This window comes from Neopelma chrysocephalum, unplaced genomic scaffold (assembly GCF_003984885.1).
Source record: "Neopelma chrysocephalum unplaced genomic scaffold, ASM398488v2 Primary Assembly neopelma1_24, whole genome shotgun sequence".
Taxonomy (NCBI): domain Eukaryota; kingdom Metazoa; phylum Chordata; class Aves; order Passeriformes; family Pipridae; genus Neopelma; species Neopelma chrysocephalum.
In genome coordinates, this window is record NW_020897693.1 from 21550693 (window position 1) to 21572801 (window position 22109).

A 22109-nucleotide genomic window follows, 5' to 3' on the forward strand; every position below is an offset into this window, starting at 1 on the left:
TAAAGATGCCCTAATATCTAAACCCTCCCCTTACAGATGGCAGTATATATGAGCATGTTGATAAAAGCTGTAGAATTAAGGAATGATTTGCTTAGTTAATGGATTACTGGCTGCTTCTGTGAATAAGAAATAATTGTCTTTAAAAAAAATTTGCTTGCTTATTTTGCTCACAGGCCATTAAGACTTTATTGCTTAGTGCTAGCTGAACATTTTTGAGGTTTAGAATGAAAGTTATTTCTAAGATGAAAAACTGCTAGCTAATGGTATTTCACTGTTTTATTTGGACCAGAGACTGCTACCTGTTAAAGGTAAACATATCAACAAGAGAACCAGCCCAACTAGAGGGACACCAATGCACAATGTTGCCAACCAAACAGATATGGATGCTAGAAAACATCTGTGCTGTCAGCAGCAAGAGTAAATGTCTCTTGTCACAGTGAATCAGCAGAGTGTAATTGTGCTGCACTGTAAATTGTCAGTGAGAAGTTGAGGGGTTTGCTACATGTATTACTATAATTTCCCTCATTTGAGAGGAAGCAATAGTAAAGAAAGAGGAAGAATGAGTGGGAATGCCTATGGGAGGATTCAGAAATGTCCGATGTTTGTAAGGGAAAGGTGGTCTTGACCAAAGATAGCACCAAATCTAGTACAGAAATGACGAGTATATGGAAAATTCTATCCCAGATAAGTCTGGAGCAAGCAGCATTACATTCGGGAAGGTAAACAAATGTAGGAGCTGATACTGGAGGGAAGGACTTGAGATATTTTAAGGAAAATTGATTGTTTTGTTTCTCTCTTTTGAAATAAGATGAATTAGTAACCTTGGGTATGGGCTTGAGATATTACAACAGGTGTTTATTTTATTAAACAATATGGAGTTCCTCATTCTGGGCTGTGTGGTGGAAGGGATGTTTTAAAAAATATATGTTCTTTTTAGAGTTAATCTATAGAGCAAGTATCATAAATACTAGATTATGACAATGGTGGAGCCTTTTTATGGGGATAGGGGACTGTAGGCCCAAGTCATGTCTTTCTTGATTATTCTGTCACTGCATTGCTGAAATCCCTTTTCCATTATATGTAATAAGTATCTTGGGAATTTCTCTGTTCTGTTTTCTGTGGAAAGCTTTTTACTAGTTTCATAAAGATTAGTGAAGTAAGTATGTTATTGTATCCTGACTTATATATAGCTTGCATTTTCTCTATTTTTCTGATGTACTTAGTTTTCTCAGTTACTGTGGGTAATCAAGAACAGGTTTTCTCCTTAGCTTTGTGCCTGCAGAATTACACGGATGTAGCATTTCCTTTGTGCAAATTACCACCCACCTACTGATAGGCAGTAATGTGTCTCTGGTGAGGGAACAGCTTCTGCTTGCAAGAACTTGGAAATGATTCTTGCAGACACATTTCTTACAATGTATTAAACATCTATAAGAACTGTAGAGCTTTCATGGGAGCATCAGCTGTATTGATCTACTGGTTGATACTGCCTATGTTGAATAATAGTGATTCTCATACACTCATCTTGCACCAGCTGGGATGTACACTATGCACCTGAAGCTGCAGGATGAGTTAGTTTGGGAGTTAGGGAACAACATGGGGGAGTGCAAAAGAACAGAGTTGCCTTATTCAAAATCAAGTTTTGTACTGGAATAGAAGAAAATCAGAGAATGCCTTGTTTTCAGATGTCTGCCTATATTTCAGCAGATAGAGAATGCATCAGGGCAGTGCTTCATGATAAATCTTTTAAGGTCACATTACATTTTGAACAGTAACGTGTCAAGTGGGCACATTAATACAAGTCTGAGAACTTACCCAATTATATAAGAATTTGAAAAAAAAATCCTATTTAATTTAAACTATTGCAGCTTTGTGGACTCAAATAGTACATACCAAAATAATAGTTTTCGGTGTTTCTGGTGGTTTAAATAAAGAACATAGGATTTTGATTACTCTGGGAGGTAACTTCATCTTATACAGGGACTGAACTTAAGGGGATTATTTGACGATTCTAGAAGGTGTCTATTTCTTGAGATTCTCCTTTTCAAAAAGCATGCCGTACCAAGTTGTCCACCTTTTTTGGTTAAAAGAAGGAAATTTTTTCTTAAATTTTTTTCTTCTTTTCATTTTCATAACTTTACATTTAATGCTAATACATTTAGAGTGTAGGAAAGGTACCCTGAAAGTGTAATACCGTGTTTGTTTGAGGCAGATTTATCGTAAATCTTGGAGGTTCTGAGGGCTACCTGTTTCACTGCTTTGGGGATGCTAGCAGGAAATGAGTACATAATGGTCTTTACAGAACAAATTCCACACCTGTGATTTATTTTTAGAGTCTCTGAAATTATTTTGTTGAGTGTAAGTTCAGTTGGCAGTGAGTTTGGTAGGCAAGTGTTCCAGTGGCATTACCAGCAGTCATATAAACTACGCAAGAGAAGGAAGATAATTTAGGAAAGCTGTTTGGTTCTGCTGTGTGAGGAGATAAGTATTTCTCGTTTTATTTTGTAATTTGATATAAGGGATTCAATTTATTCCATATGAAATTTAATCTTATTAATCTGACAGTCCTCACTGGCTGCTTCTCTTTTCTTCATCTGGTGATATTGCCAAGCTCTCCTTCTTTAGCTGCGTGTTGGTGAGCCATTGAGCGTATGTTACAGAATTGGTAGTAGGTTTTTCCCAGTGTGAAGGCACCTAAATAATCTAAATGCTAAGCTATAGAAAAAAAGCAATTGAAAATGCCCACTGAAGTCAACATCACTGTGTTTAGCACAGCACTTAAGAGGTTCCCTTCCTTTTATCTCTTACCTGTGATTCAAGTCTCATTTCTGGCCAGAGGAAGGTACTTGGCATGTAATTCTTAGGATGAAAAAGGACAGTCCTGTTGGGTTTAGTGAAGTATTGTAAATAACGAAGCTAGTTCTGTTTGTCTGTCAATGTTAGATATGCCAGTGTTGCTATAGGACTAATGCCAGTTAACTAATACTGCATAGCACTAGCAAAAGCGTATTTGCTCCTTTTTTTTTGACTGTCTCAGCGAAACATGTTTGTCATTTACACTACATTGAAACATTTTGCTGAGGATGTCCATGCCAGTTAGCAAAGTGCTTTTTAAAAGTCACCATGGTTGTGTTCCACAAAGTGGCACAGAAGATAAGCAGCAAAATGGCATGGCCAAGGTCAAAGAAAGAGGTAAGGACAGAGCTCAAAATAAACCCCAACAATTCTGAATCAGCCAAGTCAGTAGTTCTTCCCTTCTAGTTCTTTGAAGTCTTCATCGCTCCTACTTTTGGACCACTAAGGTAAGCTTGTGGTATCCTGCTCTTCCAAGCTCTAGCTTTCTAAAGAATTCCAAACCCTCCTATAGCTTCGCGTAGTTAATGTAGTTAAGCCTTTTTCTATTCATAAAGATGCCAGCAGAGCTGACTTTCACATGGATAGTTGTTCCTAGAACTTACAATATTCTTTGGAGGTTTTTTTGTTTGTTGGGTTTTTTTTTCAAAGTATAGACAGATTTTAGACACAACTAGTTCAAATCCAGCTCAAGGACAGAAGGACTTCAGTTTTACATGTTGGTAACATTGGATTTGTTATCTCATTCCTTGTTTCAGTGTTCACATCCCAATCCAATCATAGTTGGCACTCTTCTGTTGGTCTTTTCAGAGAAGGAAAAGTACTTGATGTACACCTTTTCTTCTGTCTGGCAGTGTTGTAGAGGAGAGCTCTTCCAGAGAACACTGTTATTATTGCTGCTTCTGGTACTTCAGTGTAATTTGCTGACTAATTCTCCAATGTTGTACCTTCTATCAGAATGGATTTCCTTTGTCAGTGCAATTAAATGAGTATGAGTAATGCTTTATGTAAAGTATAGTGAATCTATTTCAATGACGTCTGAATGCTTTTCACTGGGTGAATAATTGATCTGGCTTTAGTTGGGTAGTCCCTTGCCCTGTAAGAGGAAAGTGATAAAAATGTGATTTTTTTTTTTGGGGGGGGGGGTGGTGGTAGGGAAGACAACATCTGGGAGATGAATTTTCAGGGAGCAAAAAATCGGTAAACTTCTTTTTTATTTCTTTGAAGTTTAAAAAATGTGTGCAGTAGAAATCAAGCCTTTCAAACAGCCTGGATATACTGCTAAGGATGATGAAAGATGACTTTTGAGGTTCTGCCCTTAGGCAATTATCTGTTTCTATGGACGGGCTATAAGATATTGCTAATGGTGCAAAACTTCTGGTTACTCGCTTATTTCTCTGTCTCCCCAGAGTATCATCCTTTGTGCTGATATCCTAATCAATTGTATCATGGTTAAAAAAAATTTTTGAGTAACTATAACTTTTTGTGTGTGGTAATATGATGAGGAAATTCATGCCATTAATACCATAAGTTTTTATTGAAAAGAATGAAAAAAATTAATTTCATGTACTGTCAATTCAGAAAATGTAAATTATGCCTGAAACTGTTGCTAATTTTTAAGATGTTGAGATACTGGGAATTTACAGAAGTAGGATGACTATGTATATTGTACTTCGGCACTTTGTTGGGTTTTTTCTTCTTTAGCTTTTGTAAATTAGTGCAGCTATTTTTTTCTGAGAGGTTTGACAGATGCTTTCATATTGCTATTTTCATATGTTATAGTAGATTTCTGAGAGCTCCAAAATTAAAGTATATCTCCTGTAAATGGTTTGATTTAGTTGAATATGAATTGATGTCTTCACTATTAATTGCTTGTCAAAAATAGAAAGTCTTTATAAGTTCCATGTCCACAAGAACACTTTGGTATCCTGCTGCTCACATCAAGTAGTAAAAAGGCAGTTTTACAGATGGAATCTGTTATCTTCAATGACAAGTATGAAAAGAGTACCTCTTGTTTTTAAGAAATGAAATTGTCTATTACTGTTGAAAACCTACCTAATATCCTTTTCATGTCATTGGGCCACTGCATTCTTTTTTTGCAGGGTTCTTTCTGCTCCTAAGAAAAAAATTTCTGAGAGTCTTGGCACTAAGCAATTTTTCCAAATTGTGCATATGAAACTATAGAACAGATATGAACAGACCTACGTGCTGACATGCAGGAGGTGTGCCTAGGCATTCCATGAATTTACTGTCTGACCATCTGTGACAGAGCTGGGATAAATCTGTGTTGTTCTGAAATTTCCAAGAAGCAAGAGTGAGAACAGCCTTGTTGTGGAATTTCTGGAAAACTAGAATAACTTTTTCAGCTCCACATTTTTTGGGTTTTTTTGGTATTGCTTCCACATCAGTAAACTTACTTGAATTTTGACTGACTTCTCAGCAGCTTCGCTCTTGCTTTTCTTATCAAACAATTCCATTCAGAATTTCAACACATCTGAAACAATTTCACTCTGGAAGCATCAAATGTTAAACACAGTTTTGTTCTTTGATGTGATGATTCATTATCCAAGATGTTTTCTTAATATTAAATAATATACCATTTTGAAGATGGTGCATATTTCCTTATGACAGGACAAGCGGTCTTAAGCTGTTGGAAAGAAAACAGAGTGTAGCACGTGGTTTTAAGTAGCTGCTTTTAGGTACATGTTTAATTTCTGATTCTAGAATAGTTTGTTATGTTGGTGTGACTTTGATTGCCAAAAGATGTGCTGAAGTTGATTGGCATGTCTGTTAATTGCTTCTTAATTGTCTGACTGCTAATGGAAAGGTAAATTTAGCCTTTCTCAGACCTTAACTTTTTGCAGATATGAAAAAGAAATAATAACAGAACCTCATTCATTATGAGAAACTATTGCAATATATAATGATTTAGAATTGTGTTGTTTGGTTTCACCAGTGTTTCTTAAGATTGGGAAGAAGAGGACTCGCTCACAGAATAGTAAATGTTTGGGTCCCGCCCTGTAGGCTTGGAATTTACAGTAGTAATGGCAACATGGTGCAGCATCACTTAGGGTCCTCTTTGGAAGGAAGTAGCCAGAGGACAGGCAACCGTCTTTGAACTGTTTGTATTACTACCACACACTGCCCTTCCACTTTGCTTTCTAGAAGCACTTTTATATTACTCAAGAATTTATTATAACACCATTTTTTATTAGGAATAAAAATACCCTTCCAAACCAGCAAACATTATCTAGTGCACATATGGATTCCCCACATTATCTCTGAAATCCTGTATGTGCTTTGAATATTGTACTACTTAAGTTCAGGATGATTTTTGCAGCTACAAGACAAGCTCCTAGTATCTTTCTTTGATGTTTCATCAAACAGGCTTCTGGAATTTGCTTTGGGCTTTGAGAAATGCCATTTGTATTACAACTGTAAACATCTAAAATGCTAGCAAGGCTTCAACCTTGCTTATGTATAGACTCATTGTTTAGATGTATAGCAAATGACAGTGTGCCAGTATCTCCACTGGCTAGTAACAGGTAAGTACTTTTGCCCCTAAAATTTTGCTTATTGCAGTGATAGCTGTGCTTAAATTGGGAATTCCTATAGGGTTCTTGGTATACTATAAAGAATTGCTAGTATGAATAATTGCTGTAAAGATAGTATGTTTAAGAGTGGTGGGATGTACATGAACCTGGCCATGTGTCCACCTACCAGAAAAGTGTTGCGTTTCTAGTTGTTTCTCCCCTGTGACTATGGGCCTATGAAAAGATGTGAGAGAATAGTCTTTAATTACTTTTGACTTTGCCTTGTTCAGGGATCCTGCAAATAAGAAAAATCACATGACTTTGATAGAACTCGATATGCCTAATTCTGGATTTATTGATTTGCTTTTTCTAGTTTGATGTAATCAGTCACATACTGTGTGGTTTTGATATGATTACGGTCATCTAGAAACTGGGGGATATTCCTAATCTTCATCAGATTATTGTATAGTCAGACTCTTTGATTACAGAGTAAGGTGGGTCAAAAAACCTAACAGAAATGTAGCACATCAAAAAGTGGACAGCTTTCTGAAAGCTCTACTGCATGAGCTGTTGTCTTGTGTGGACTTCCATGTGCTACAGTGCAAGACCACCCTCTTTCTCAGCAGCTGGCTGCTGCTCATCTTAAGGTCAAAGTCTGCAGTATTTAAGAAACTCTGAATTTCACTATTGTCAGCTGTAGCTTGGCATTGATTGGGCATCTAAGAGCCTTTTAACGTTTGTTCTGATGAATGGAAATAGACCTCTTTACCTTTTCTTAATTTTTTAATTGAGTCTGATTTTTAAAAAAATCAAGCACAAGACACAAATCATGTGGATTGTGCTGCTGCCTGTGAAGCTTTTATGTCTTCCTTACCTTGTAGATTGTGGAGTACCAGCTTATTCCATTAATGAACAGTACTTGGTGTTATTTCCTGTTTCATAAAGGCATCTTAATTGAAACTAAAAACAGTTCTGCGCTACTTTTTTTCATAGTGAATTTCATGTTTCTGTTTGACTGGAAACAGCTCCCACTGAACCAGCATTATTATTAAATCTCTTTTCAGACAGTCTCTTAAGTGACAAATGATGAGTGTCATTCTTGTGATTTTACTATTTCCCTTCCTTTTTTTGTTGTTGCCTTCTAGATTTCTTGCAAGCTTTCAGGCTGATATGGTTTGGTGATGCCCTGTGTTGAGTACTCGTGTAATTATATTTTTTCCTTGGAGCATTTAACTGATTATGAAGAGTACAATAATCCATGCCTGAGCTAGAAGGTTGTTCCAATGTCAGCAGTATGGTAGGATTTAATCTGAAACCAGAGCTGAACAGCTCTATTTTTCCCAGAAACTCACCTGAGCATTCTTCAGGAGCATTCGAAGTGTTTTGTACAGATCACTAAGGTGATAAGACTTTTTTCAGCTTGGCTGGATAAAAGGATCGATTCTAAATATATTGTGGCTCTGGAGGCCTTTCTTATCCCCTCCCCCATTATGCACGAAGCTCTTTAGAGTTACTGTACTGCACAGCTTAAAATCCAAGAACTGCTGTGCTGTCACATCCATCACCTCCTCTAGGTTGATAGAAGAAGACAGTTGGCCAGCTTTATGGCTTTGCTGAACCCTCACACGTACTTAGTAATTAAAAAGCTATTGGTTCCAAGGTGTGTATATTTTTTTTAAATGTACTGTTGCTGAATGGTTAGTAATAAAAGAGAGAAAATATTTGCATATTACTAGAGACAATATTTGTGTTCTTTGCTTTTGCTTCTAAGATGTGAAATTTTGAGTGAGTCTTAATTCTGTCCTCTCCAGGATCTTATGCAACACTTAGCCTTCTGCAGCACAAATAAATTAGAATAAAGATGCGGTTGTACTGAAATAAACAGCAGAGTACCCGACAGAAGGTAGGTAAAGGCTACATGTGGAAAGCCCTAACTCACTCCATGTGCAGATCCGTTAATCACTTTAAGTACTTTGAATGCAGGATCAAGAGCAGATTGCTCATTATCTGGATACTTGTGAAGCAAAGCTGTGCCGTCTGACTATGGAAGGTAGAGCTAAAATTGCAAATTAGATTTTGGCAAACCACTACAATATGAAATCTTATTTTGGAGTGAATTTTTGAAATCCTTTCCCAAATGCTTTGTTCTACCCTCAAGGCGGAATGCCACTGTACTGCCAATAGGACTTAATAATTAAAAAAAAGGATTGCCTAGCAATCTCAGTCTCTTGTTCCCTTTGCAATAGCGCTGCTTTTTTGACTTGTTAGGCAAATTGCAGTCTTAGTAGCTGTCTTCTGGCTCTCTGAGACAATGCAGCAGCATATAGCAGTATATTAGGGCTATCTTTTTATCTGGCATCCAGTATTTCCCACCACCACCCTCTGAGCTGAATTGTATCTTGGGAAGTTTTGCTTATTTGTGGGAGGGGAAAATAGGATTGGAACAATCATTCTAAGTTTAGTGAAACCATCTTCTGTGCAAGAATGTTTTTATTTCATCTATGAGTACGTCTCCTTTAAATAAGAACTATTCAAAAGCTAGACGACAATGGTTAATACTTGTATTACTACAGTACCTTCTAAATAAGAACCCCGAAGATTTCAGAATGCATTGCATTTGTTCAGAGTACAGTGGAACTTTTAATTCACTTTTCAGTTAAAAGCAAGTAGAAAAAGTAGTAATTGGCCCATGCAAGAGGCAAGATATGCTTACCTGATTTTTCTGAATTAGTCTTCATTTAAAAAAATTAATCCACATTTTCATGAATTTCACAGTAGTTGAAAAGTGTTTGGAGTAGAAATAGACTTAGAAGGCAGTGAAAGGGATTTGTACAAAGTGAAAATTATACATAGATTGTGGGGAGATGAGGGCAAAAAATTTTGTAGGCTAAAATTGGCTGTCCCAATTGTGAAATTCCAGAATGTGTATCAGGGAACAAATTAAAATTTAAGTGTAGTAATAATGTTTTAGTGTTCAAGGACCCTCTGGCTAGGAGTAGAAGTTCTCATAAAGAGCCTTCAGAGCTCTCCTGGTTCGGATAACTTTATTCTGTGGTCTGAAAAACAAACCTTTAGAAAATGTACAGGGTTGAGTGAGGAGATTCTTTGTTCAAGACAAGGTTTCCTGTGACAGATTGGCTCAGTTTTGGACACATTCTGCCGTGGGTGGGTGAGTCTGGATTCTGTGATGTTAATCAGTCTTTTATCCTCTCTGGCAAACCTTGGACTTCAGGAAGCCTTTAGCTTTCTGGGAAACTTGTGTAAAGCAATTTTTTAATAAATTTTGAATAGTTTGGAAATGGAAGTGTTTTCTGTTTCCTTCAACTCTTGCACTTGAGACTTCTGCTGTATTGCTGGTAGAGAGAAGTTTAATGGTAGTACCTCTCCATATGGGTCTGGATTGCTCTTAAATCATACCACAGAAAAGACTCATATTATTTAGAATTGAAACCCTGCTCGTGTTTTGCATTTAAGGATCTTGGAATGAAAAAGCATTGGTTTTCCTAAAGGTTTTACTTTGTTCTTTTTTTTCTGGAAAGTTCTTGCACCTGAAATTTGATGGACTTGGTATCTAATATACCTCTTTACAGTATTTGAATTATCTAAATGGAGGAAGTAGATGGGCTGATGCTTATTCTATCTGACAGCTTTTGATATTTTACATTTTGGTAAGTAAAGCCACAGTAAGCTGTTCTGTTTTTAGGACAGAGGAAGAAATAAAGTATGTCCAATATTTCCACTCACAATGAGTACTCAACTCCAGCAATGGTATTTCACGTTCCAGCTCTGACAAGGAAAGCCTTAGTTCCCCTCTTTGTAGCTTCTAGTTGACCTTGCTGATTTTGAAAACAGTGATCATACAGTAGCAGATGAGCAAAGGCCTGTGGGAAAACAAATCTGGTACTAGGCTGTTATATCTATTGGTGCTTGAGTTGCTCTGGAGTGATCTGCAAAAACACCCAACTGTGGCAAAAAAGTGTGGTATTATTCTGGGAAAGATAAGTTGGGTAGAGTGGTGTAATTTCATATGAGTTTGAGTTCCCTTGCCATTTTTCAGCCTTTGAGGTTGTAAGTAGTGGTATTCTCACCTCTCTTCAATCTTACCAAAATGAGAATAGATATGGTGAAGCACTGAAAGTAAAGCAGAAACCTGGTTGAGAGTCCAGATAAAAATAAGGGAGACTGGGGAAGAAACTTCACTGAGTCTGAGCAGCTAGTTGTATGACCACTTTATGATTTAAATATTAGAGTTGAATGCTTCTACACCAAGTAAAATAACAAAGACAACATATTTATCCTATTTATAGTCCTTCCTCTTGCCACTCTCACCCACCCATCGCTGTTGCTGCCATCTGTCTCTTGGACTGTGTAAGCAGCTGATGTGGCCCTAAGGAGACGAGCATAGCACAAGGTAATGGTTAGTGGCTCTTGGGCATGGGTGTGAGTGGGATGTGTTTGCAGGCTAAATCCTTTTGCTTGGAGATTTTCCATATATCTTGATATGACTGCCTTCCACATTCCTAGAATCTTGAATGGCAAAGCATTTGACCCACAGCAGTGCTAATGGTGGTGAAGACCGAAACAGAGCTACTGAGGTGCACTGACACAGGTATTCAGGTATATCCACCACCTTTGGGGGTTTCAGGCCTTCTCAAGTCCACATTGTCAAGTTTTTTCATCGTTATCTTTTTTTATTTCTCCTTTCACTTAATGATTGGAACCATTTCCATCAGGCTTGATGTTCATGAGCTAATAGATTTCTATTCTTGTGTGCCAAGTTTACCGATTAGCATCACGCACAGGTAAATCACTTGGTGCGAACTGTGAGCTGGCCCATGCAAGAGATTGTCTTGGATTTCTTGTAATTTTTTTTCATGTTCCTTATACAACACACTCTCTGGATTGGGAAATGGAGCATGAAGTTGCTGATACTGCTCTTGTCATGAAATGCAGGGGGCAATGGGCATGTTGGTGGTTAACTATTGTGGTATTGCAAGGTATTCCTGCTTTCCTTGATATTCTCTTGTTACCAACTGTTGCCTTTTAAGACAGGAACTTTATTTTTTTGGTGTTGTGTGCTAAATAAATTGGGAATACAATGGCAGAGTAGTTGAAAAAGCTGAAGCTAGCTTTTGGTATGCCTAGGTGCTCATACTATTTTGTGCAGTAGACAGGGACCCCTTTCCTCTACCTTCATATATTAAAAAGGGACTATTTTGCTGTGGAAGATCACACTGTAGTAGTTCCTCCCTGAATGTTGTTCTGCTTCTGAAGTGATGAGTCAGCTTTTAGCACAAAAGGAAAGCAAAGGAGTATTCTGTTCAGCACTACACTATGCAGATTAACCTAATCCTTTTGCTAGGCTCAGAAACCAGGAAAAGGCAATTATATTACCATGTCTTGCTGCCTTGACACTTAATTTTGACAGTTGAGAAGCCATTTTCTACCAGGACTTTGATGTTACTAGCAACTGGATCAGCATGGGTTAAAGTGTTTATTTTGCCGTACTTGCTCTTTCCCACTGCTTTGGCTTACTGGACACTAAGAACACTGCCCTAATTGCCCAAAAGTATGGCCGAAAACTAAAATAACCTTCCAAAAGAATTAAACAAAAACTCACAGTGTTACTGCCTTCCAGGGGAAGTTTGTGGAAGAAGGTTATAATACGTTTTCTGGCTCTGCTGGTGTAATGTGAGCAGAACTAATGTGAGAATTAAAACAGCAGCTGTAAATTTGGTTGCCAAAAATTTTTTATTAATTTCACTAGTAACAAATTTACTTCGGTGGAATAAATCTACCTCTTAACTATCTTTTTATGCATACTGGAGGTAGTATGGTACTGGATTAAAAATAGGTGTATGACTGAGGTTTTGTAAAATCAACAACTTGAAACCTAAGTAAAGCTTTATTATGTTTCTTTTAGTGATTGGATTGAAAGATGCAGTGCAGATGATTTATCTGTTTATGTAGGATAGAGGAGTGTGTTTAGAAGGAGAGTAGATGAAAATTAGAGAAAAGGGGTAAAAATGTGTGTATTTTGTCAGAAGGAAAGAAATTCAGAACTGTTTGTGCTTCTAGCATAATTAAGAACATAAAAACGTAATACAAATCAGTTGGGTTAAGCAGAGTGAAAAATATATCAACAATGCAGTTATTTGCATTGGAACGCTGTAATAAAGTTGAGAAGATTGCCAAAACAAAATTTGCTCAGCAGTTTTAAAATTCTTACTGCAATGGCTAAGAAGGAGGAATTATACTGACATATTAGATGTGGCTTACGCAGTCCTCTTACAGTTTGTTAAAATATAGGTACAAGTAGATCAAAATATATACAGTTCTATACCCCTCAAAGGTTATACAGCTTTATACCCCAGTCTTTACCATGTCTTAGTGTATTTGTTTATCTGCTCTTATGTCTTTCTGGTAGATGCATGAGTAATGAAAATACAGCTGTGTAATATCTGGAAATGAGGTCCTCCTTTGTAGTAAGGGTTTGGATGTTAGACAGTGATGCTGACCATTGACTTTTAACTGATTCAGTGATTATTAAGGTGAGTGATGCAAGATGCAATGATTTGTGACCTGAAGCTGCCTTTATGGGCAAAGGGACAGTTTTACTTAAGATTGATTTCACAGTAGTACCAGTTTGACTTACATTAGCTGTCCACCAATAGAACAACATATTTCTGAAAATTTTAATGAAATTCAGAACACTAGGTAATCTTGCAACTATAAGTAAATTTGTTTTCACCAGATGTCTCTCTTAACATCTGGTGCATAGGGGAACTTCTGTAATTGAAATAACTTGCTTACACCAGACCACAGAGATTCATATGGTTTGAGTGGGCACTTAGCACAGATGTTCTAGTCAAGCAAGGCTTCTGTAGAGAGTAATTCAGAGCATGTATATTAGACTTATGCTTGGAATCCCCTTCTGTCGAGGCTTTGTCTTTTCTCTAACTGTGTTTGGAGTCTAGGAAGATTGCCTGCTGAGATCCTGTGAGTTTGTTTCATCTAAGCCAGCTTTCATCGTAATGATCCGTAGCAATGGAGGAGGGGGAAGGGGAAGAAATTCCACCTTTTGAACATGTGAGGTTGTGGCAGGTACGCTTCTGTTTCATGCATGCAAGACAGAATTTCATCTCTATAGAAATGTTTATTACTTGTCTCCAGGACAGCCGTTGTGTAGTGTTATCTGATAATTTATGGCAGAGTTGTAACTTGGCCAGCATTTAATCCATAAATTTTTTTTTAACTTCAGTTTGTATTCCTTCAGAATTCATTTGATCCGCTGTTTTGCCTACTTAGAACTAACCTTTGGTTTTGGTACAGTAAAGGATGTCCACACTAACAAAATTTTAAAGCTGCAAGTTTCAGTGTTTTCACTGTGGTGATTGCTCCTTCTGAAAGGCATCTCTCTTTATAGTGCCTTGTGATGATGAGACAGAACTGAAGAATCCAGCATGAGAGCTGAAGGATATGATAGCATTTTAGAAATCTTAATCAAGCTGCTTTTTGTATTGCTTTGAATCAGGTGGTTTTTGTCTTTATAGTAAAGCATAATAATTTGGAATGGGGTGGAACCAGGAGGAAGAGCTGACTCAGTGTCAGATACCATTGTGTCAGTCGTATATTGGTTGATCTGTTTCTGTGGTGTCTGTTTTTGGTACAAATCCTTGTTTAAACAGCAAAAGCATCTGAGTTGGCCCTGGCTCCAGAAAAAAAACCCCATTCTTCTTCATGCCACTGGTATACAACAGTGACTCGTGAAACTGATAATCATACGTATCCTTTGGGATCTCTTACCGCTAGGATATGTGTACTTCTACAGGCTTGATGGCTTTCAGTAAGACTGACATTGGATTCTGTGAAAATAGCCTATTGGCTTTTAATGCACATACAGAATGATCCTTCAACTGTGGAAGGTAAACTGGCTTCACCTGACCTCAAGAAGATGGTTTCCATCACTTCCAACTCTGCTAGAAAAGCTGCTACATCAAATCACAAACAAGCATAAGAGGGGTTTAGGTGCATCATCCGTTCTTTCTTCCCCGCCCTAAGAAATCATTTTTATATGGTGCCACCAGTGACTAAGTTAACATCCCATGACTCTGTGCAGATTGAGACTGGAATGAGAAACTCAATTTGTATCAGGAAGGTCTCTAATGATACTTCTGTTTCAGCATCTGGTGGTTACCTACTAACCAAAGAGCATTAAACCTGATGAAAGATCTGGTTAATGGCCAACATTCAGTGATCTGCAGACTGTACTGAAGATACTCTTTGTAAACTTTATTGGTCTCCTTTGGCTCTGGCCTCTTAACTATTGCTTCAATATTCAAAACAAGTAAATGGAACCGTACGTTAAGTCACTGGACTTCTTGTGGAAATTATACTCTTCCACATTACTGTGATTCAGAAGGGATAAATGCCAGGACTTGTTGACTAAGGATGATTTGCTGGTAATATGGATCTTGATTGCTGAGTTCACAACAAGGCAACAAGGACAAATTAAAGAACACAATTAAGAAACGCTGTTTAATATCTGGGATGGTCTTGCAGTCCTGGGTGCTGCAGTTACTACTGTGAGCATGATAGTAATTGTTCATGAAGTATCAAAGTTACAATCAAGGGTATCCTAAATCTTCAGAGAATAGACTACAAACTGCTACCTATAGCTCTGAACTACTCAGAGACGACTGAAAATGCTATGAAGTTAGTGATGAGAGCAAACCATGCAATTTCCTCTTTGCTACTGCAACTTGTTTTGTCCGGAGCAGAAGCCAAAGCATCACATAGATGGAAACCTGTGCTAAAAGTACTGAAAATATAATGATAACAAGTTTTCTCATCTCTAGCAATACTTTATTTACTTGCTGTAATGTCAGATGGTATGACTAAGGACTGCACCAGACTGAGTCCTGTCAAATCTTTAAATTCTGCCTTGTACTGTTTTGCTGGTTAGTCTGTCTCATCAGTATGTGTTGGCTTATTGCCTTTGGTTGCCTAACCCCTTTGTTTGTATGGTGCCTACTTCTTTCTCTGTACTTCAGGAAATTTTTTCACAAGAGTCTGGTGGGAAAATATACTCCTTATAGGGCATCAAAGATGTTCTCGAAGAATAGAGGACATTTTCATTTCAAAGAACCTCAACAGACATTTTCATTTCAAAGAAAAAAGACTAGTCTTCATCCTAACCTAGATAAGAGGAGGCCTAGTGTTTAATTTCTACTTCTGTATCTTTCAATTCAGACCTTTCTTGTCTCAATTGACTGTTGTCTTTTAGCACTTACAGTATGCCTGGCTCTCAAGAAATAAAATAGTGGGGTTGAATCATTACCAGTAATGATTCTTGAGAGTCCTTGTGATAATAAAATTCTTAGTACATTCTTAATGGTTGAAATTACACACCTAAATCATATGTACCTGCATCTGGATGACCACCTGATCCAGGGAAAGTCTTGTTAGGAGGTACTAAGGCAAATTTGTTCTTAGTCCTTCCATGTTGGGACACGTGGAGATGTGGAAGAGCTGTCTTGCTGGACAGAATTTCTGTGAGCAGTAGGTAATTTCTCATTGTCAAATGCTTATTTTCCAGAGGACAAGTTCCAAGTCCTTCAGAAATATATGAAAACATATGTGAGCACTTCTGGATTATTACTCTTGTACGGTCACATGTTCATGGTACACTTCACCTAAAGTTGCTGGCAATTTTTAATGCTAGTTTAAGCCACCACGCTTTACTTCGCACTTGCAGTTTGCAAAAAGCATGGTATTGGTGATTTGCTATATTGAATTGTTTTGCTTTAGTAGTTGGGTGCTCAAAGCTGTCGAATGTGCTTGTAATACCTGATTTGCTTCACCAGTCCCCTTTGCACACTGCTGGTTGGCTCTTCACCATGCTACTTAGGATCAGCTTTTAGTCCACGCTACAGAGGAAAAAGAGGAGCAGTGGTACACAGCAGACTTTCCTCTACAACTTGGCTGGCTCTATGCATGCACTCAGGAAGAGATTTCTTGTATGGGCCCTGCTGGAACAGGGAAAGACTGATCCACCCCTAACCAGCTGACACACATTCCGCATGTTCCTGCTGATTAGGATCTCATTCTTCCCCAGTTCCTTGAAAACTAGGCCCAGTGTCTTTGCTGCCAAACAATTTCTTTCTTCAAGGCTGGCAATGTGAAAGATCTTCTGTTAAATTTTCTACCTATTTTAAACTTATGTATCATATGCAGATCTTTAAAATCAGCAGCCAAGAATGAGGAGATTTACTGCCTTGGTAGATTAGCTGGGTTTTGGAGTAAGTGCTCTTTATTTGTGTCTGAACTTGCTAGGCCAGATGTTAATCATCTGGCCACTGTAGCTCAGTCCTGAGTGATCAAGTCTATTCAAAGATGGAAAGGTATGTTTGTAAATGTAGGAAGTATGTTGCTTGTTTGTGTTTCATGTTTCTTGTTTGTGATAGACTAACATGAGTGCAGAAGTAGTGCTTGAAGACTTGCACTCAAGAGTATTAAACAAGATGCACTAACTGGTCGTAGATAAAACACATAAGTAAATGAGACCGTGTTGATTAGCATAAGTAAAGTGCATTTGCCGTGTCCTAGCAACCTGCCTTGTGTTCTCCATAAAAGAGATTTTTAAGGAGGAAATTGATAGAAATTAATATTTCACCTATTTACAAATTCTTCATTGAAATTCAAGCAAATGCAAGGGGGAGAATCAATGTTTTTGGTTTGAAAATCTGACAGATGGTCTAGGGAAACTCCTGGCAGTTACAAGTGAGCCCATTGAATAATATGATAATGATAAGGAGAACTGAAGCAGATGCTGGAAAGAGATACCATTCTTAAAATTAATTTTTAAAATTTTGGATTATGAGATTATTATCCCAAACAGTTATTACAAAGAAGTAGGAGAGGAGACAAGGATGTAACTAAACGATCAAGGACTTGCAATAAATCCAGCTTTCATTGTCCTTCTCTGTGGTCTTTCATCATGGTAACTTTCTTAATATCCTGCATCTGACAAAAGAACAAGTTCTGGATACAAAAGATCTATATAAGTACTAATCATTTTGTTAGAACTTAGTGCAAATCAAGGTAATTAAATTTAAATAACCTCCTACTTGGAAGGTATGTACAAACCAACTGTGGTACATGGTGCTCTGTCCTGCTATTGAGCTCATTCAGACAGAATATGATGTACCTTGTGAAAAATACATTTGGTTGTTCCTCATTGTGCTTATGGAGGAAAGGAAAAAAAAAACAAAACCAAACAAACAACAAAACCCAAACCCATGCTTTCTCGTTTCAGAGTTTTACTTTGCCTTTATAACATCACTGTATATCTCTGTATTACTGCATTTAAATTTAAAATTAGATTTTGTTATTCTGACAGCTCTTTGGGCAAAATGGGTGTGTGCTAGAAGAAGAAATAATATGTATGTTCTAGTAAGCTTTTCACTTTGAGAGCTTTTCACTTTGTAATCAATGAATGACTTGTAGGCAATTTCTCTTAGTAGTTCATCTGCTAGAAAGAAGGGAAAATGTTAGCCTTACTAGAAGAAGAGGCTCAAAGGAAGCTGCCTTCTGTTCCTTGATTTCTTGTGGTGGTTTTATTCTACATTGAAGTGTTGCTCTAAAAATGCATATGCTTTTGCCCAAATGAAGGCCTCAGTCTCCTCTTTCTTCTGCAATTAGGAAAATAGAGCATTCAGTCATGTTAGAAAGGAATTTTGCAAAAGAAGCAAGACCCAAGAGCTTAACCATAGGTCTAATTTATTCACAGCTTGAGTTGGCCCACAACAACCTTTGAAGTAGTATTTTGTGAATTCTGAAGCCATGTAGAAAGAGTAACTGATTTTTTAAATTTTCAAAGAACAGACAATTTGTTTAACTTTAGTAAAAGTAAGTGCAGTATTTTAACGTTTAGATGTGTGCTACTTATTATGCAGAAGGGTCCAAATAACGCTTCAGGCTTTTATTTCATGGGAATTCCTACTGATTATTGTAGGAAAGTATGAAACTGAATGCAAGATTCCTCTTCCTTCTCCTTCCTACATCCCCTCCCCCCACCCCCCAAAAAAAGCTGTGTTAGCTTGAAACTGATACTTGAGTCTTTTCATGGACTGATAAAAGTGGTCCTGAAGATGATTTTTATATGTTCAGTAATTTTTGCAGCAGTTTTGCTTTTTGTAGGTTTTGTTATGATCCATGATTCTGTGGTTGTGGGTTGTTGCAAGGTTTCTTTTGTTTATTTTTTTGAGTTGTTTTTTAATTCATGCATACATAGAAAAGGAAAAAAACACCCTCGTGTTTTCTAAGAACCTGAGTGTGTAATGACATTAAAACGGAGTAGCAGCATGATGACGGTATATTACTGGCTTGATGATCTTTGCTGTGAGGTCTTTGGACTAATAGTAATACAAATATTTTTACTTTGTGGTCCTTGACAAAGAAGCTGAAAATTCTTTCACAGGCTTATGGTTGCATTAGTTATGGAAGTTTAGTGCCCTCTTATAATCTGTTGCTTGATGTTACATGGCTGGCACAACCTGTGTGGTCACTTTACACTAAGATAAAGAGGATAATGAAATGCTGCTAAAGCAGAGTGGATACTTCTGGCCTCTAGTTTACACCCATTTCCCAGTGGTGTGACAGTACAACTTGCTGGCTAAAAAACATTCTGGAGTTCTGCCTCAAGGTTTTTTTGGAGTTCTTGGGTTTAGATTCCTCTGCCACTGAGACTAGATAGAAACTTTGGCAGCTTAACCAAAAAGTAGCTTAATAATGATGGGAGAGGGAATCTGTGGTAGTGTATATGAAATCTGGAATTGGGCATGTTATTACCAATCATAAATGTATTTTTTCAATTGTGACTTTAAAAAAAAATTATGCATAGAGCTTCCACTCCTAATACATTTAAATGAAGGGCATATCCAGCCTGTGTGTGTATCTGGATTTAAAAAAAAAGTCCTCTAAGCAGTTCAAGAAAAAGATGCTATTACTGGCTTGCTGAGAGAGGATTAATTAGGGAATGTCTTCCCTTATCTGGATTTCTAGAAGTTACAGTGGTTCACTTCCTCTTAGCAGAGAATTATTATACAGAGCACTAGGCACTTTATTAAATAATTATGTTATTATGTATTTGTTCTCTGGGTCTTGGTACTTTTGTTAAATTTGAAGTTATTTGCTAGACAGCTCTTCAGTTGTCAGATGAAGGGATCAGCTTGAAATAACTTGTAATGGGGTATGATATGTTTGAATAACTAAAAGCTAGGGAGAATCTTGAAATTTGGGAGATCTCCAGGAGACTCTTTTTTGCATAAATACTAGCTTTACTCTGCATACCTTTTATTCCCCCCCTTCCCTTTTCTCCAGTACTGATACTCGAAAAGGTGGAAAATGGAGATCTGAGCAACAAGATGTTGAAGATCACGGATTTCGGCTTGGCCAGGGAATGGCATAAAACTACCAAAATGAGCGCAGCTGGAACATATGCCTGGATGGCTCCTGAGGTCATCCGCTCCTCCATGTTCTCCAAAGGCAGCGATGTTTGGAGGTATTGATTTGGCATTAAGCAATTGGATGCTAAAGAGTAACTAGACCTGCCAGGAAACCTCTTTTATGTTTAAGAATGAGTAATGGTGAACCAAATATTAAAATTCAGGTCTTAAGAAAACTTTATCCATCAGCTTTCCATCTGTTAGACTTATCTCAGACTTACTGTTACTATAGAAAGTGGTGGATCAGCTACTGCATGCCTCTAAATTTTTGTTGTTCTATAAATTTGCATTCAGATAATTTTGGGACTTATAATCAAATCCCCTCTGCTTTATCTAAACTAAACTTTTTGTGCTTATTTGGCTGTTGGCTGACATAATCAAAGGCCATAATACCATTTGAGAAGTACTTTACTGTTTTACCAATAGTAAGATAATTTTATGTTTTGGTAGTAATCTGTCACTGATGTACCTATACACGAGCACACTGTACTTAATTGAATTCCCCATGCAGTTTCAATCCAAATGTGATGTTTTTCACTTTCATTATTCTTATTAATGATTTCCACCCTTCTAGTCTTTCATAGGGTAATAAATCTCTTCTCTAGGCCTGTCTGAGTACACAATCCATAAGTAGTAACTTACACGTATATATTGTCTTTTCCATTCATGCACTGGGATTTTTGTGAATGAATTAATTTAGTGGGAAGGAGTGTGACAGTCAGCCCACAGACTTCCAGAAGCTGAGTTTGAATACCGCCATTAAGTGAATTAGTAAATAAAGAATTCAGTAAATAGCTCTAGGACAGTGACTTTTCTGGGTGCTGGATGACTTAGAATTAGTACTGAACATCTGAAACAGATGAATTAGCAAGCATTTTGTTTTTCTTGTGGAGAAAGACGTGTTGAAATGTCAGGGTGACTTCATCTTCAGAGCAGTGTGGTTCTGTTGCTGGCCAGTAATGCTCTCGCACAAGTGAGTACATACTGTGAAATCAGTCAGGATAAAGAATATCCCAGCTGGCAGAATTGCCTGGCTGTTATGGCAGAGATTTGGTGTGGGGATTTTCATTTTCCTTATCCAGATTTGCTGAATAGATATTGCTTTGTGATAAGTCTGTGAACTTATATTTTGCACACTAATAGTGGGTAAAATTCTGACTCTGTAATGAAATGGGGTAACCTCTGTAGTTAATCTAAGACAAACTGAGCAAGAACCAGGCTTTTATTCTGAGTGAAGTCTGAGAGAAGTGAAAAATCTCAGGGCTGTGCACCTTTCTGTGTACATGATGACAGTTCTGGTTTGTACACAGCTTGTCAAGCTCCAACCTCAACTTGCTCTTCCCTGAAACTGTGCCAGGAATGGCCTTTAAGGGTAACCTGAGGGAAAGGGAGAAGGCAAAGGGGAAACAGTTTCGCTGTAATTGTAATTGTAATCCAGGCATGCTGTGAACAGATCAGTAGATGTTCTGTACCAGTATGTGTTCATTTTAAAAAAGGTAAGACTTAATTGGTTGGTTGATGATTTTTGTGAAGGTAGCACAAGTGCCTCTATAGCTGTGCAAAAGTACCAGTTTGGTCATTGACTTACGAACTGTGAATCACGTCAGGACTTAAGGATTGTATATAACTTAAATGATTTGTTCATTTCGAGAATGCTTTATTTCTACTTTTAAGATTCCTTCATTGCTTTCTCTTGTTATAGTTACCAGTCTTGCCTTGAAACTAGGTTGAGTTCCTCACAGTATTCTCCCTTAAACAGAGTGTCATCACCATTAAGAGAACTTATATGCTATCTCTGAAGAAGCCTTTTCTCCTGGGTGGCTAAAACCTCTATTCATAGTTAAATAAACTGAAAAGAACATGATGTTTGAGGGGTGTATACAGAGGACAAATACTTTCCAGTGCAGTCACTACTAGTGTGTCAATGATGATAAGCACTAGCTTTTACAAAAGCAGTCATGGACTTGTGTAATAAATTCTATCCCCACCCAAGGATGCAACCTGAAATTCTTAACAGGATGAACTCTCTTATCCTATTAGACTTGCCCTTCCTCTTGTCCAGTTCAACCTCTTGGTTAATCATTGGAGTCATTGGGAGTTTTTTTACCTGACAACCTTACTGTTGATCTGTGCAGCATCAAGAGAATTGGCTGTCTCTGTCTCTCTAATATTCACAAACCCTTTTATTTCAACACCTTTTCTCTAAAGCTTGTTA

At 37.5% G+C, this 22109-nt stretch overlaps 1 protein-coding gene across 5 annotated transcripts in view; it reads left to right on the forward strand.

Moving 5' to 3' along the window:
• The window catches only part of MAP3K9 (mitogen-activated protein kinase kinase kinase 9), a 132938-nt gene that overhangs the window by 7246 nt on the left and 103583 nt on the right, over positions 1-22109 (forward strand). For all 5 annotated transcript variants that reach the window (XR_003538127.1, XM_027707596.1, XM_027707590.1 and 2 more), the window contains exon 3: positions 19770-19950. Coding sequence is in view for 4 of the 5 variants with exons in the window: in XM_027707596.1 (XP_027563397.1) it covers positions 19770-19950 (181 nt within the window). In the remaining variant the exon portion in view is untranslated. The remainder of the gene's footprint in view (positions 1-19769; positions 19951-22109) is intronic.